General features: G+C 40.2%; 1 protein-coding gene across 4 annotated transcripts in view; it reads right to left on the reverse strand.

Moving 5' to 3' along the window:
- Positions 1-143: 143 nt before the first annotated feature.
- The window catches only part of tet3 (tet methylcytosine dioxygenase 3), a 37,417-nt gene continuing 23,239 nt past the window's right edge, over positions 144-14,321 (reverse strand). For all 4 annotated transcript variants that reach the window (XM_072433953.1, XM_072433950.1, XM_072433951.1 and 1 more), the window contains 8 exons: positions 13,082-13,172; positions 9,547-9,640; positions 8,512-8,720; positions 7,371-7,521; positions 7,184-7,273; positions 6,976-7,113; positions 6,543-6,897; positions 144-6,468 (listed from right to left, as the gene is read on the reverse strand). In XM_072433953.1, the coding sequence (XP_072290054.1) occupies positions 4,757-6,468; positions 6,543-6,897; positions 6,976-7,113; positions 7,184-7,273; positions 7,371-7,521; positions 8,512-8,720; positions 9,547-9,640; positions 13,082-13,172 (2,840 nt within the window). In that variant the 3' untranslated portion in view covers positions 144-4,756. The remainder of the gene's footprint in view (positions 6,469-6,542; positions 6,898-6,975; positions 7,114-7,183; positions 7,274-7,370; positions 7,522-8,511; positions 8,721-9,546; positions 9,641-13,081; positions 13,173-14,321) is intronic.

Here is a 14,321-nt window from a genome sequence, read left to right on the forward strand (position 1 = left end):
TTTCCAGGGAAAACAATAATATCTCAATAGAGACAGGAAACTTTCAATAATTTTGGACTCGTTTGAAATTATGTAAATCTACTGTAAAAAAAAAAAAGTCACAAGAGCAGCTTTCACTTCAACATTTTTATTTATCCTGCAACATAAAACAATATTGTGGGCTTTTCACCACATACACTATGTATTCACATGTTACACCAAACAGCTACAAAGAGAGAGACTGAACAGAACCACTTTTTTTTTACATACTGCATCCTTGACATGAAAAACAAACCCTAAAACTCAAAAACAAATGTAGCTGCCTGTTGTTTACTTCACCACTTTTTATGGGTCTCAAGTCAGGTTTAGAGTTTAAAGATTTAATCTAAGATGCAAAAATGATCAGTGAAAGTGAGTGAAAAAGGCAAAATGTACAAGTGCATTTCTATGGAAACAGCTTGGGGAGGCAGTATTGATGTTATTGTAAATAGCATTTGGGGAGCGGGACAATGTACAACAGAGCAATGAGGTTTTTAGAGCCATCTAAAACATAACAGTCTTCATATATGTATTTTCCTAGTTTAAATGTCTTCAAGTACAGTATCTTTCTACTGATATCCCCCTTAAATGCAAATAAAAGATGATTTGTAGCATTGTAACAAAGGACTTTTTACAAATTCAGCACCATGGCGTAGCTTCCTGTTCAGAAAACTGGCCCAAAAAGTATAATTTTCTGACATTCTCAGCGCTCAGAAAAATATTTGTGGTATTTTGTGGTTGTTATTTATTCCTTACTTTTTGAAATATACACAGTGAATTTTAAACTGTAGCGTCAAATAGCACCAGACCCTTCTAGGTAAGAACAAATATTGAACGATTTGAAACGTTTCCTCATCAGTAATATTAGCACCCATGATTTTGTAATGTATACTGATGCATTGTGGGTAAAAACAAGTGTCACTGAACATCGTGAGCTCAATTTGCATGATTGGAAAGTGTCGAGTTTATGTTGAAAATATCCAAAGTTCTGGTTAATTGTGAAGCTAGAACAGATTCATTAAACAAGTGGCACGTTGTATGAATGTGATGCAAAAAGATCAGCTGGAATAAGTTAACAATTGATAGTGGAAAATGTGTTTAAAAATGTTAATTGAGTCTGATAATGGAGCATGGTTGTAAAGGTCATCTGTTATACTTTTGCTGAAATTTCTTTGCAACTTTATTACATCTTAAATTTCAAACCAAGACGTAAAGCTGCAATGTGGGACGATATCACATGGCTACTGGTGCACGTGGGATTTACTGGTTGTTATATTCCGATTAACCAACCATAAATAAACAATAATATCGTTAATTGTGATTAAAAAGGAAGTTAATAATCATTTTTTATAATCGCAATACTCCAACGCCAACAAAGATAATCACACTTATACCACCAGATAGTGCAGAAAAAGCAACTTATCCATCATGTTCTCTACTAGATCAGAGTCGTTTTCACTTACGATTCAACTATACACAGAACTTATTCATTATTACTCCTTTAAGTACTTTATGTGTACAGTCGTTTCCTTTTGTAAACCAGCATAATTTTAATAATGAATCGCAATATTATCATTTATCACAGTTATTTTTGGATAATCGTGGAACTACATTTCAATACTGTCCCATGTCTAGTTCCAAAGTGAAATAGGAAAAAGCACCAGTTTCTTCCACCCTTTGTAAACAGAAAGCCGTGGAAAATTGCGCCCGCACTTTGTCGACCTCAATCATCTCTACATTTTACCACTGAATACATTGTACAAAACAAACAAATCACTAAAAAGCATTAAAGTTGTGAAGTATAATAAGTGACCTTTACAGTGACAGGAATGGGGCGGCACAGTTTGTATCAGGACAGTGAAGGGGGCGTGGTCATGCTGACAAGGGGTGCAATAAAAAACAGAATTATTAATAATGGTCAACGGCTGCCAATACCCCTAATCATTCATGGTTTAGTTACTATCATCACCAGTTAAATAATCTTACCTAAATATTTTAATATTTACATTTGTATCTCTCTCTTGAGAAAATAATAACAGAAATAACAAAAACAAAAAAAATAGGCTTCAAGTTGTCAAATATCGGCTCTTTCATTTTCCATTAAAATCAAGATTAAAAGTGCTTTTATAAATCTTTTCTATGTACAATTTGTATTAGCTGTATAAAAATGAAAAAACATAACAAGACAATCATTATCATCACCATGTCATAATAAATAAAGAGTAAAAAAAAATGAAAAAACAAAAGTTTCAAATGAGTGTGGCGATTTGGAGGACATGACTGAAAGAAGGTTTGCGTCAGTAGCTGTGATTATTGTGACCAGTGTCTCTACAGCGTGAGGTAGAGCGCTGGAAACCCCAAAGTGCCCGGACCGGACCAACAAAAAACAATTGGGCGAGATCTAAACAACCTTCAACAGCAAAGAGTCCACGGCAACTTCCTCATTCTCACGTTCAAGAACAATATCTACTGCACTGTGCAAAGGTCAAGAGCGTGTTGAGGTCGTTGGGGGAAAGAAAGCTGTTCGTCCTGAAAGATCACCTGACTTTTTTAATACTTTCCCACAAACAAACTCACGCTCTTAACTGTCTTCACTAAAGATAATTTAATTTAATTCAAATGTATTTCAAATCTAATAACAATTTAATAAAACCGATTGCTAAAAGTACAAATTAACAGTTTAATTTCTGCCATTACGCTTGTGTGATAGAAGAAGAGCCTTAACAGACATCTACTTACAGCTTTGATAGATTTTTCATTGTATCTCATTCTATTTTTAAACATTTGTCTTAAATCCTTCTTTGACGACCTGGAAGACTTAAGCACAGTGTCCTACGTATGTCTGAAAATGAAAATGAGAAAATGCAGTGACTCTAAACTAGATTGAACACATAGGCTCACACACACACGCACACGCACACGCACACGCACACACACACACACACACACAGACACAGACACAGACACACACACACACACACACACACACACAGACACAGACACACACACACACACACACACACACACACACACACGATTCACTGCCTTTTGGCGCCGACTTTCGTAACATACAGTAACTTTCCCTTGATCTCAGTACAAAGTGTCACAGCTGTTCTCACAAGAGCATTTGAAATCACACGGTCGGAGTAGAAGCTTTGAAACAGACCGACAGATAAACAAGAGGCAAGTGCATTATGGTGATGATGACAAACCCATAGTAAAAGTAGAGCTGAGCATTTGAAATCGATCGATGGAATTGTAATTGAGACGTCTACAATCCTCAGTAAAAGCAAGAGTTCAGGAAGAAAAATGTCAATCAATTTGTGTTTAAAAGCACTGATTTTCGGTAAGTAATATTGAAAGCCATTTTATCTATGTTTGGTGTAGAAAATAAAATCCACTAAAAAATTGTGGTAGATCAATATGAGGGGGGGAAAATCTTGAATTGCTTCTTTTTTTTTTTTTGCTCAGCCCTAATTAAAATATGAATGAATGTGTTGATCCTCTAATGCACTTGCCGCCATGTTTGTCACACGCATCTGTAGGTCGGCTTTTCTGACTCTGCGTTAAAAGATGACAGCACCACGCAGAGCTCAAGTGTGCCAGGAGAGCACCATAGTGTGTGTAGGAGCAACACCAGCACTGCACATCAACTTTCCCCATAGGACTTTAGCAGGTCTGTCCCCCTCTGCTGGTCAACACATGTAAATGCAGCAATGTTTTACAGCGCTTGGGGGACTGGGTGGAAGTGAGAGTGCGTGGCTTGTCTGTACATCACACTTTGAAAAAAGGCTTTGCTGCCCTCTAGAGTTCACCCTAGCAAGTGCTCACAGGGACTTGAGAAGGAAGAAATACACCTCTGTGATAAAAGCACCTCTTAGTCAAATATAGCTCTTTAAAACAATGTCTTTTCAGTAGAGGGAAAACCAGAGAATATTGTTTGTAATGCACCTTCTGGTATTTCTTCTACTGTAAAAAGACATTTGAAACACTCAAGCCGGATTTGTGTTGAGCACCAAAGAACAGCATCAAGTGCCAAGAAGAGCAGTGGAATGAGACATTGATTAGAGCTGGAAGTGGAGCACCAGTCGAGTGCTGGAGGGTGGAGGAGGAACGCTTCACTGTGAGGCAACAGTTTAGATCATAACACCATATCAACTACACACTTAAAAACAGTCATGATTAAAATGATCTAAAACATGATGATGCTGGTAGCTAAAATGTGATCTGTATTTAAATAGTGAAATCTGAAATAAAAGACTTAGGTCTAAAAACTGTTTTTAGACCTAAAGTAATAATTTGAGCTGTCCTGCCAGGCAGATGAATGTTCCTCCTCAGTACAGCCAAAAAATTTGATATCAAAATAACAAAACAACCCTTAAAGAGCGCACACATTTTCCAAACTAGGACAGAACAATTGTCTGAGATTGATTGATCAGACTGATTGATAAAAAAAAGAAACAAAAGAAATCACATCATTAACATGAATGAAAACAGCAATAATAAAACAAACAGGTCTTCATTATAATAATAACAACAACAATGACAATAACCAGAGCAATCATAATATTGATAATAATAGCAATAATTAGGATCATCAAAATTCTATAAACAAGAAAAAGCAATGGAGTTCCTCTCAGAGGGAAGCGAGAGGAAGAGCACCAAAGGCAGAAGCCACTGCCTGACATGAGGTAAAACAATAAAAGGTCCCTCTGCAGAGGCGACCGTGAAGGTGTCTCTAGACAAAGCGGCTGTAGGGCCCTGTGAGCTGCGTGTAGGCGTACGGAGACACCTGCACCATAGAGGTGGTGTGGAATGTGGGCGCTAACCGCGTCACGGGTCCCTCTTTCTTGTCTTTAGTCTGTCCGGGCCCTGGACTAGCTCCTGCCGCCGTGGCCCCCCACTTGCGCTTTTTCCCAAGGGCCTTGATGTCTTCCTGGGACAGTCCCAGCAGCGCTGCCTCCTGCTGCCGCTGCAGCGCTCGCTCGGCCAGCAGCTTCATCTTGGCCTCCCACACAGCCAGGCCGTGTATGGGCTGGTTCAGGTTCTTGTGCTGGTAGAAGACCAGGGAGATGCGTGTGGGATGGGTGCGGTCTGGCCTTTTCAGGGGTGTTGTGGCGTGCAGCTCTCGCCGAGCACATTCAATGAGGATAGAGCCATGAGCGGGTGCCACAGCCACACCTCCGATGTTGGGATCCAGGAAGTTGTGCTCGCTATCAGACCACACCTCATCGTCGTCGTACTCGCGCCCTTTGCAGCTCTCTACGTCACTTTCTTGGTTGCGGTCCCAACACGCTTGCTCTGTCTGCTGTAGTGCATCGGGGAACAACCGGCCCTCTGGAGCGGGGGAGGGGGTCGTGCTGGCCACAGAACCACCACAGGACTTCCAGGCCTTCTCCTGTAGGCCCAGGGGCGTGGAGCACCTCTCGCCAGTCTCAGACCACATCTTGTCAGGGTAGGCCCCACTGGGGTTGTTGTGCTTGATGACCGGACTGTAGCCTCCTGGAGCCATGGCCCAAGGGTTTCCCTGTGGACTGGGGGACAGTCTAGACCAGGGTCTAGGAGTGCCAGGGGTTGGGGTGCCTGGCTGTGATGGTACAGGGCCTGAGTTCGCCATGGCAGGCTGAGGTGTTCCCAGGTGAGGGGTGCTGGGGCGTGAGGTGGCGGGCCGGGGAGAGGCTGAGTGCATATTGTGGTGATGCACTGAGGCGAGGTGGGGCGAGGGTACAGGAGACAATGGAACGTGCAGGGGGGATGGTGCCGGGGAGCCCATGGGGGTGTTGGAGCCTGGGAACCACTGCTGGGGGAACGGAGATGCCCGCTGCTGAGGATGCTGGTGAAACTGCTTGAGGTCTTGGCTTAACATTGAGGCTTCGAGACTTTGTTTAGAGTTTAGATTTGGGGGCACAATACTTCCATTGAGTTTGTGTCCGGGCCATGCACCGGGCTGAGGGGTAGTGCTCGGGGTGTTACGTCCTGCAGGGCTGGCCCCTTCATGGACTGGAACATCCATGGGCTCCTGTTTGATCACCGGAGTGGCTCTATGCTCAGAGGACACTGACGAGGGCCGGGACTGGTAGTCTGTATTTGGGGTGTAAGCGCTGTTGATTGGGACGTTGAGTTGTTCAGAGTGACTGAGGCAGGCCTGAAGACTCTGGACGTCAGGCTTGATGTCCAATTGAGCAGCCCTTCGCCCCTCATAGGTCCTGATCTTGGGACGGAAAAGTGCATTGGGTGGACAGTTGTAGTAGCTGTAGTGCAGATTGGGATGGTATCCGTTGACAGGGTCGGGGGCAGAGGGCTGGCCCGTTGGAGGGAGGCCTCCTCTTGCATAGTACGCTGCATGTTGGTAGATGTTTAACGATTCTGCAGACTGCACAGGATATCCATCCAATGAGCCGTTAAAAGGCTCCTTCTTGATGATTGGCTTTACCTCTTGCTTGATGACAGCTGTTGATAAAAAACAAACATTTTAACACAAGTTTTTTGGTGTGTTGTGTGGATTTCCTGACGAGGGGCCCCACCTTTATTTCCCTGGGGTTGTGGGGAGCTGGCGATCCTCAGCTCAGTCTTGACCACAGTCTTCTCTGGGGTCTCGCCTGTCTGCTGCAGAAGTTTGTTCTTCTTCTTCTCAGATGCAGCTTTCTTGGCGTCAAGGCGGCGTTGTCGGCAGGATTTGGCTGGTTCGGGCAGTTTCCGCACCTCACGTCGAAACGCCTGAAGCATCTGGAGGGCCCCTGTCTTCATCTTAGCACGCTGGGCCTCCTCACTGCCAAACTCATCGGTGGGAGAGATTTTGTACAAAGGTAAGACATGCAGCTGTTCATCCTCTGGGATCTCCCCCACCTTTCTGTTGTCCTCTTTTGTCAACGTACACACCTGCAGAGAAAAGCATAACATTAGTCAAGTAAAAGTACTGCGTTATTTTGATGTTGTACTCTTGGTTAGTGCACCTACCACAGTGCAGCCATTGTAGAGGTTGTGCTGGTCCTTATGGGCATGAGCACAGAAGTCCATGCAGGCAGTGACTCCAGAGAACGGCCGGCCTTCTTTCAGTCCCAGTCTACAGTCCGGAGCTTTGGACTCATTCAGACACTGAAAGAAAACATTTAGTTTATAAATTGTCCTTAATTAAGAGTAAACTACTGAATGCTTCTCCACTCACCTGGTTAGAGTAGGCCTGTGGGGCCAACTGCTTGTACAGTGGAGCCACTTCAGTGGCCAAACTCTGGAAATTATCACCGAGATTATCTTCCTAAAATGAGTCACAAAAAACCCACACACAATCAATATCAATGATTCAAAATTAAACATGTATTCCAATATTTATCTATTTAGTCATGCCTTCATACCTCTGCAGGGCGATCTCCTTGGAGTCTGAACTTGCGTGGGATTTTACTCCGAGCGTACTTACAGCCGTTAAAGTACATGCTCCAGGAGCAGCCAAAGGAGAAGGAAGCTCCACACTTATCTTGGTCCTTGCCTTGACATGCACAAGTGCGACTGTAGGGGGAGACACAGTATATGTATTGGAACAAGAGGGTTTTAGGTTACCTGTTTAAAATGAACCACACATTGTAAACTTTTTTAAACTACAAAACAGACCATGGTTTTCATGAAATCATTTTATTGAATTCTGTGGCGTTAACTAAATAACAACTGTATAAAATATTGCAGATGTACCAGTAGCTCAATCAGGCACAAATAAAGGTTTGTTTCATAAGATTAGTATTTGTACATGGTCCCTGAAATAAAGAATAAACAGAACTAGACTGAACTGACCTTTTCATTCGGGGTTGATTTCTAGTTTAGTTTCTATTTTGCCTGGGTTAATTTTCAGTTTGGTCAAGGTACTTATATCCATCCATCCATCCATCCATTTTCTACCGCTTGTTCCCTTTCGGGGTCGCGGGTGACTGGAGCCTATCCCAGTAACTTCGGGCCTTAGGCGGGGTACACCCTGGACAGTGGCCAACTTGTTGCAGGGCCAACACAGAGACATAGACATTACAGACAGTTCACGCTCACATTCATTCACTAGGGCCAATTTAGAGTCACCAATTTTGCCTAACACATGCATGTCTTTGGATGGTGGGAGGAAGCCGGAGAACCCAGAGAAAACCCACGGTAACACGGGGAGAACATGACTCCACCCAGAGAGATCATGTGATGTTGGTCTGGTCCGGGAATCGAACCCCACGATCTCCTTCTTGGGAGGCAAGAGCGCTAACCGCCTTTGCCACCGTGCACCCCTAGGTACTTATAATATATTAATAATTATTATAATTCAAATATTACACATAAATACATGTGTAAAGAATACAAGTTTTGAGAGTGAATATAATAATTTATAATACTACAAGATATAACCTAAAGGAATATTATAACTATTAGCTGTGTTTCACGTGTTAATCATTCAGAATAAAAGCTAACACAGGCCTATCTTCTGTTAGCCTGTTTTATGTCACACAAGAGCAGTTGTTCTGTACATACTCATCGTTGAGGCCGCAGCGTCGGCTGGTGGGGTTGCCGTATTTGGTGAGTGTTTCTGAGATCTCTCGATACAGTTTGTCAGCCATTAGGCTGGGCACTCCCTCCCAGGCCAGGATGAGGATGATGATGACCGCGTTGTCACAGTGATGTCCAGGACGCTGCCGAACCACACACAGCAGCTTCTCCTTCTCACTGCCACGACGAATCACCTGAGATACAACACATTCATTGAGAAATATTAAGACTTAAACTCCTCATCATGCCTTACACCAGGTCCTGACATGCTTTACACGACAGAAAAAGATGCATTAAAATCACAAAACAGATACAAACATAATCATTTTAAACTGACTTTAAAAGAGAAGGGTGCAGATAAAACCCCCTCAGTCGTACGCACAGCTAAACAGAACTGCTTTGAGCTTAGATTGCAACTTTGTCAGAGTAGTCCGTGTTTTCTGCAGTTGTGTCTTTTAGTATTTCAATTCCACACTATTTTATTTGTACTCTAAGCCTGCTTTAAATGTGGGCCATTTGAGTGTGCATAGTGTTTTAGACCTTGTATAGTCCATATTTAGTCTAGATCCAGTCCTATTTGTTATCTAACGTATGGTTGTACTTGGTGTCAAAAGTTCGAGGCGCAGCGCTTTATACAATCATACAAGTTAATCAACGCTATTGCAATTACTTCAGGCGCCCAGAACCGAATGGCATCAGAGTTTTAACTCATGGTTCTGATATTGTCATTCATGATAACGAAGGTGAATCCGGATTTAGGTCGAGCGGTCGTTAAACAGCCAGACCTCCCACTGGGTGTCAGACTGAAGCGGGTGGCATCTCGTTATTGGACACCTTTACTCCTATGGCGTAAATCTCAACGTAACTGCCACCACTGTCGGCAGCGTTCACTGACGACAACAATTTATATCCCCCAAAAATAACATTCAGAAAGTTGGTTTAACTGCTTTTAATTGGTTTGATAATTGGTTGAAACGTTGTGTATAAAATGCATCTGAATTGATATCATTCAGTAGTTACCCATTTAGCGATCGGACATCCTCGTGAGCTCTTCCCTTCTCTGCCTGTGTACACTGCCTTTTCAATACGGATTGCGTCTCCCGTCTGTCCAAACCTGAAAAACAATCACATTAGATTTGCAATATTAAACATTGCTCTGCTGTGAAAGAATACAATGCACAAAGTGAAAATATTGGCAGGGTGATGAATGTATTGCAGTTTTAAACGTTTTAAATTTGCTATGCACATATTTTTACCATTACCATTTACATTAAACTTGCCAGTATGTTTTGTATCTATACACACACACCAACCACAGTTAAGTGTTGAGCAGAATTCACACGACTTTGTTAGATTCACACAAAGACGACAACTTTTGCCAAACTGCTGCTCGATGTCTGTAGGAAACATTTGTGCCCTTAATATTGACTGTGCCTTACAGGATTGTGGAGTCATCTATTTAACCAAATGAAGGAAATGAAGGAACTGGGAGATGTCACAGAACTGTTTTATGACCAAAACCTACAAATGACAACTCACAATGCAAAATAACACCAAATTCCAGAAGAATTACTGTAAATTAGGGCAATATTGACAAATATGTATACCTCAATATTTCTTTGGGTGTATCTCAATAGACAAATGGGAAATGTGCTGTGTAGTCGATTAATCGGTTGATGGGGTCTTTAGATTTTAGGGATTTATTTGCAAAAAAAAAGACATGGAATGAGTTGGATAAAGATTTGGGAGTGAATCATTAGTTTAATTGGCTTTTTTAAAACATAAATACACAGTTTCCTTGTACTTTTCTGTATAAATAGTAGTTTTTGCATGAACTCTAATGCAGTTGTAGTGTTGTGAGAGCAGTTTGGGTCGGATACATAGAGATTACTATTACTATTGAGAGATTTTACCCCCTTTTTAGTCAACTAATGAATCGGCCGATCTTAAGTCAATGATTTAATTAGTCGACAACAGCCCTAGTTAAAAGTAATCACAAACGTGCAAAAATATCACCTTACACCCTCATCTGAAAATGTATACTATAATTTATTGTTTTTTTTGTTTTTAATCAGCTCTTTTTGTAGCATTTTTGACAATAAACGAAATAACCATGTTCAAATTTTGCACATTCACGATATTATCTACCCACCTCTACTAAAAGTACATCCAGAATCATAAAGTTCAAACGTGGGTTTTAACTTGGAAATGATGCTACATTTCTCACCTATTTGCGCTGAAAGAATAAAGGGGTCAAGGGTTATTTTTGGGACTGGGGCGGGGCGATCAGGTCAGCGGGAAATGTCAAACACTGGCCCACGGTTCACGTCAGGTCTCCCGCGCTCCTGATCACTCCTATTGTCCACACCTCTGCCCTGATTGGATTTGGCGGGACCCGGGACAGAAGACGCCCCGGATCAATAGGAGCGACCCAGAGGTGCTTGGGAGAGCGGGAGAGGAGTGGGTTTGGACACAACAGGCACACGGGAGTTGAGGTGAAAGGTCAAGCCGGGGCTAAGAGTCTTGAGATCCTACGTCATTGTCCGACAACAAAAGTAAGATTTGACAAACATCCCCCCATCCACGGAGCACTGGGCCTGGGACTATAACCGAGGATGAGCCAGTCAAAGTGCACGTCTCTAAGATTTCAGTCTGTTGTTCGTCTAAAATGATCATCCCGTATTTAACCGTGATGAATTGGTCATTTGAAACGGCGTTATTTTCATCGACTATTTTTCTCATCGTTTTCGTTACTGTGATAAAAGTAATCAGAAAGCATGACTAAAAGAAGGTCGTTTTGTTAACTAAAGTAATCATATTTTCATCAAATAATAAAAACTAAACATAAATAAATTAAAGGGAGAAACTAAGTCTACTTTTCAGTCTGAGCATCAAACCAGAGCAAGTCCAAAAAACACATCTGTGAAAGATCATGAAGTAATGACATACAATTTATCATCGTCGATTAAATTTATGTGACATTTTTGTCAACTAAATCTAGACAAAAACAAAATGAAATGAGTTTTTTTGGTCAAAATTAACACTGATTATAAATCCATGCAAAAGCAAAATATGAAAATAACTTCTCTCTCAGTATCAGGGATGGGACTAATAAGAGTAAGTCCTCCAGTTGGATTTATAGTTGTAAAAGTATTTGGTTGTACATAATGTATTAGAACTTATTGTCTGCTTTATCAAATGATGGTATCACTTTATAATAACTGCACCGTAATTAGCTTGATTAAACAAGAACAAAGACGTATATATAAAACGTATAAGGCATTTACCAATATTTGTAGATTATATGTTATACCTTTTACAAATGATCAGGAATGAACCAAGTGATAAATACTTTTAAATGCTTTATAAGCTTATGAAGTATGGTTCCAGCTTAGTAACTAATTAATTCAGGGGTTTGGAGTTATGGGGGATATTAATAAGTAGTACCTAAGCCTGAATCATTCTTAATAAACTATTTGTGCATTGTGCATTAAGTCGCAGTTCATGCTTAATAAGGCTGATAAAAGAGTAGCTATTATAAAGTGTGGGACTGTCCAATCTTAGCATAGTCCCTGAGAATACAATAAGACAATGACAGATCCATATCACCTATATATCTATAAACCCAGTATTAACTTAACTTCATCTTCATTATTATCTCTTATTTTCAATCAGTACTTTTAGAATGAGAAACACCCTTAACTTCTCTGCAGATGTTGTTACATTGCAAGGAACTAAAGTGTTTACTTCCACACGACCCAAAGTCTTTATACATCAACTTGTACCTTTTTAACAGAGACAATACCGCGTGTGATAATGTAATAACTGTCTGAAATATATACTATTTATTATACTTACGATACATAAATCATATGTTTTACACTTTTATCAATTTGCATTTAAACTTCAAACAGAATCTAACAATAAAAATATAAATCGCAAATGTATTCCCAATCACAATTCTGGTCAGAAAAATTGCAATTAAATATTTTTCCCAAATCGTGCAGCTCTACTCTGCATGAGGGGGAATAACTCACGCTGCAAAGTGGGGAAACAAATCAACATTTTATGCTTTGATAACTTCTGGTCATTTCTACAACCAACAACACTACAGTATGTAAACATCTCAACTACGTTCATGAAATAATAGTTACATCCTTGCACTGTTACACAATTCAAAAATAACAATAAGAAGTCTAACTATTCACACTTCACAAACACCAAAATGTGTTTCATATCACTCAGATCTCTGTCCATTTCCACATCTTTTATCTTGAATACTTTGTGATGTGCAGAAGCTGATGATATTGTCTGCTCCTACTTCTCATATGTGGGTCATTATTGCAATTTATATATATTTTTACAATCCAGAGTTAAAATGTTAAACTTGTCCAGCAGCGAAGAGAAGATTGAAACATTGACCACTGAAGTGCTGTAAGAGTCAGAAACACATTGGAGGGGATCTAAACAAAAGCAGCGAGGTGACAGGATATTTCGCCCACAGTTTGCCCCTGGACAGTTTTATAAAAGTGATTAATTATCCATTCAGTCTTACCTGGACTCCATCAGGGTCCGGATGCCGCTCACACTGGGAGCTGCTCCGAGGTGGTTGTAATACGGACCCTCGTCTTTCTCCAGGATTTGTTCTGAACACAAAGATGAAATTGGATTAGGCGATCCTTCCACTTATGTCATCATTAAGTGTCATGCAATCTTAAAAGCAGGGACAATTTAAACACAACTGACACTATTTGACAGTTTAAACAACCATTTAACAAAATAAAAGTGTTATCAGCTATTATCATTTGTTAAATCATAACAATTGTGTCATTTATATGGATTTTGGACCTTCAAATTGGTCTGATCGCAGAATGGTAATAAACAAATGGAAAAAATGACATTCCGATTAAATTTTGAAATGGACAAATTTGATCAACTTTGGACTAAATGGGACTTGACTATTGGACATACTGTGCCTTCATTTTATTCATCGTTATTTGGTGTTGTTTTGTGCATTTAATTAAAACAAAGAGAGGTAAATGTAGATTTTGTTTTATTTTCTTAAAAGTCTCTTAAATGTAATGTGTAAATGTTTTTAAATGTATGTGCTCACAATTTGTTCTAACCTGGTTGAAAAAAGGTTAATAAAATATAAATATAAATAAAATAAATAAAAGATATAGCTAACATAACATCATATTTTTTTTTTCAAAAGTAGATAGATAGTGTTCTAATTTAACTGTTCCTATGGCAAAACCACATAATGATAGATTTAATGCTGTATGCTAGGAAAAATAATTGTGTAGTACATTTAACATCTTTTGTTTGTGTGTAACTGCTTTACTGATATCTTTTCTGGTTTAATTTGTCCTTGTCTGGCTGCAGTCTTTCTGGTGTGACAGACAATATTCCACCTAAAACATGCAAATACAGGGCCAAGACAATTCCACGATTTTGTTTGCAGAGAATATCATACTGTATTTGCTCGGACAAGAATAAACAGCTGTATATATAGTCTATAGTGCACATACAGAATCAACTGATGATAAACAGACGAGGATTTTTATTATTTAATGAGAATTAAGTCCAAACCAAGTCCAATTGTATCTTAGAAAAAACAAAAACAAAGCAGGACAAGGTCAGACTCAGGACTAAACCAAGACTAAACCATGACTTCTAAATTAAGAGCTATCTTTACACATAAACACATAAAGGGAATTGCATGATAATCTAAAACAGGACGTTGACTGATTGCGAGGAACATTAATCCAGGACTAAACTATAACTAAACAAGA

This window comes from Eucyclogobius newberryi, unplaced genomic scaffold (assembly GCF_026437365.1).
Source record: "Eucyclogobius newberryi isolate DKJ021-1_F unplaced genomic scaffold, fEucNew1.0.hap1 SCAF_6, whole genome shotgun sequence".
Classification (NCBI taxonomy): domain Eukaryota; kingdom Metazoa; phylum Chordata; class Actinopteri; order Gobiiformes; family Gobiidae; genus Eucyclogobius; species Eucyclogobius newberryi.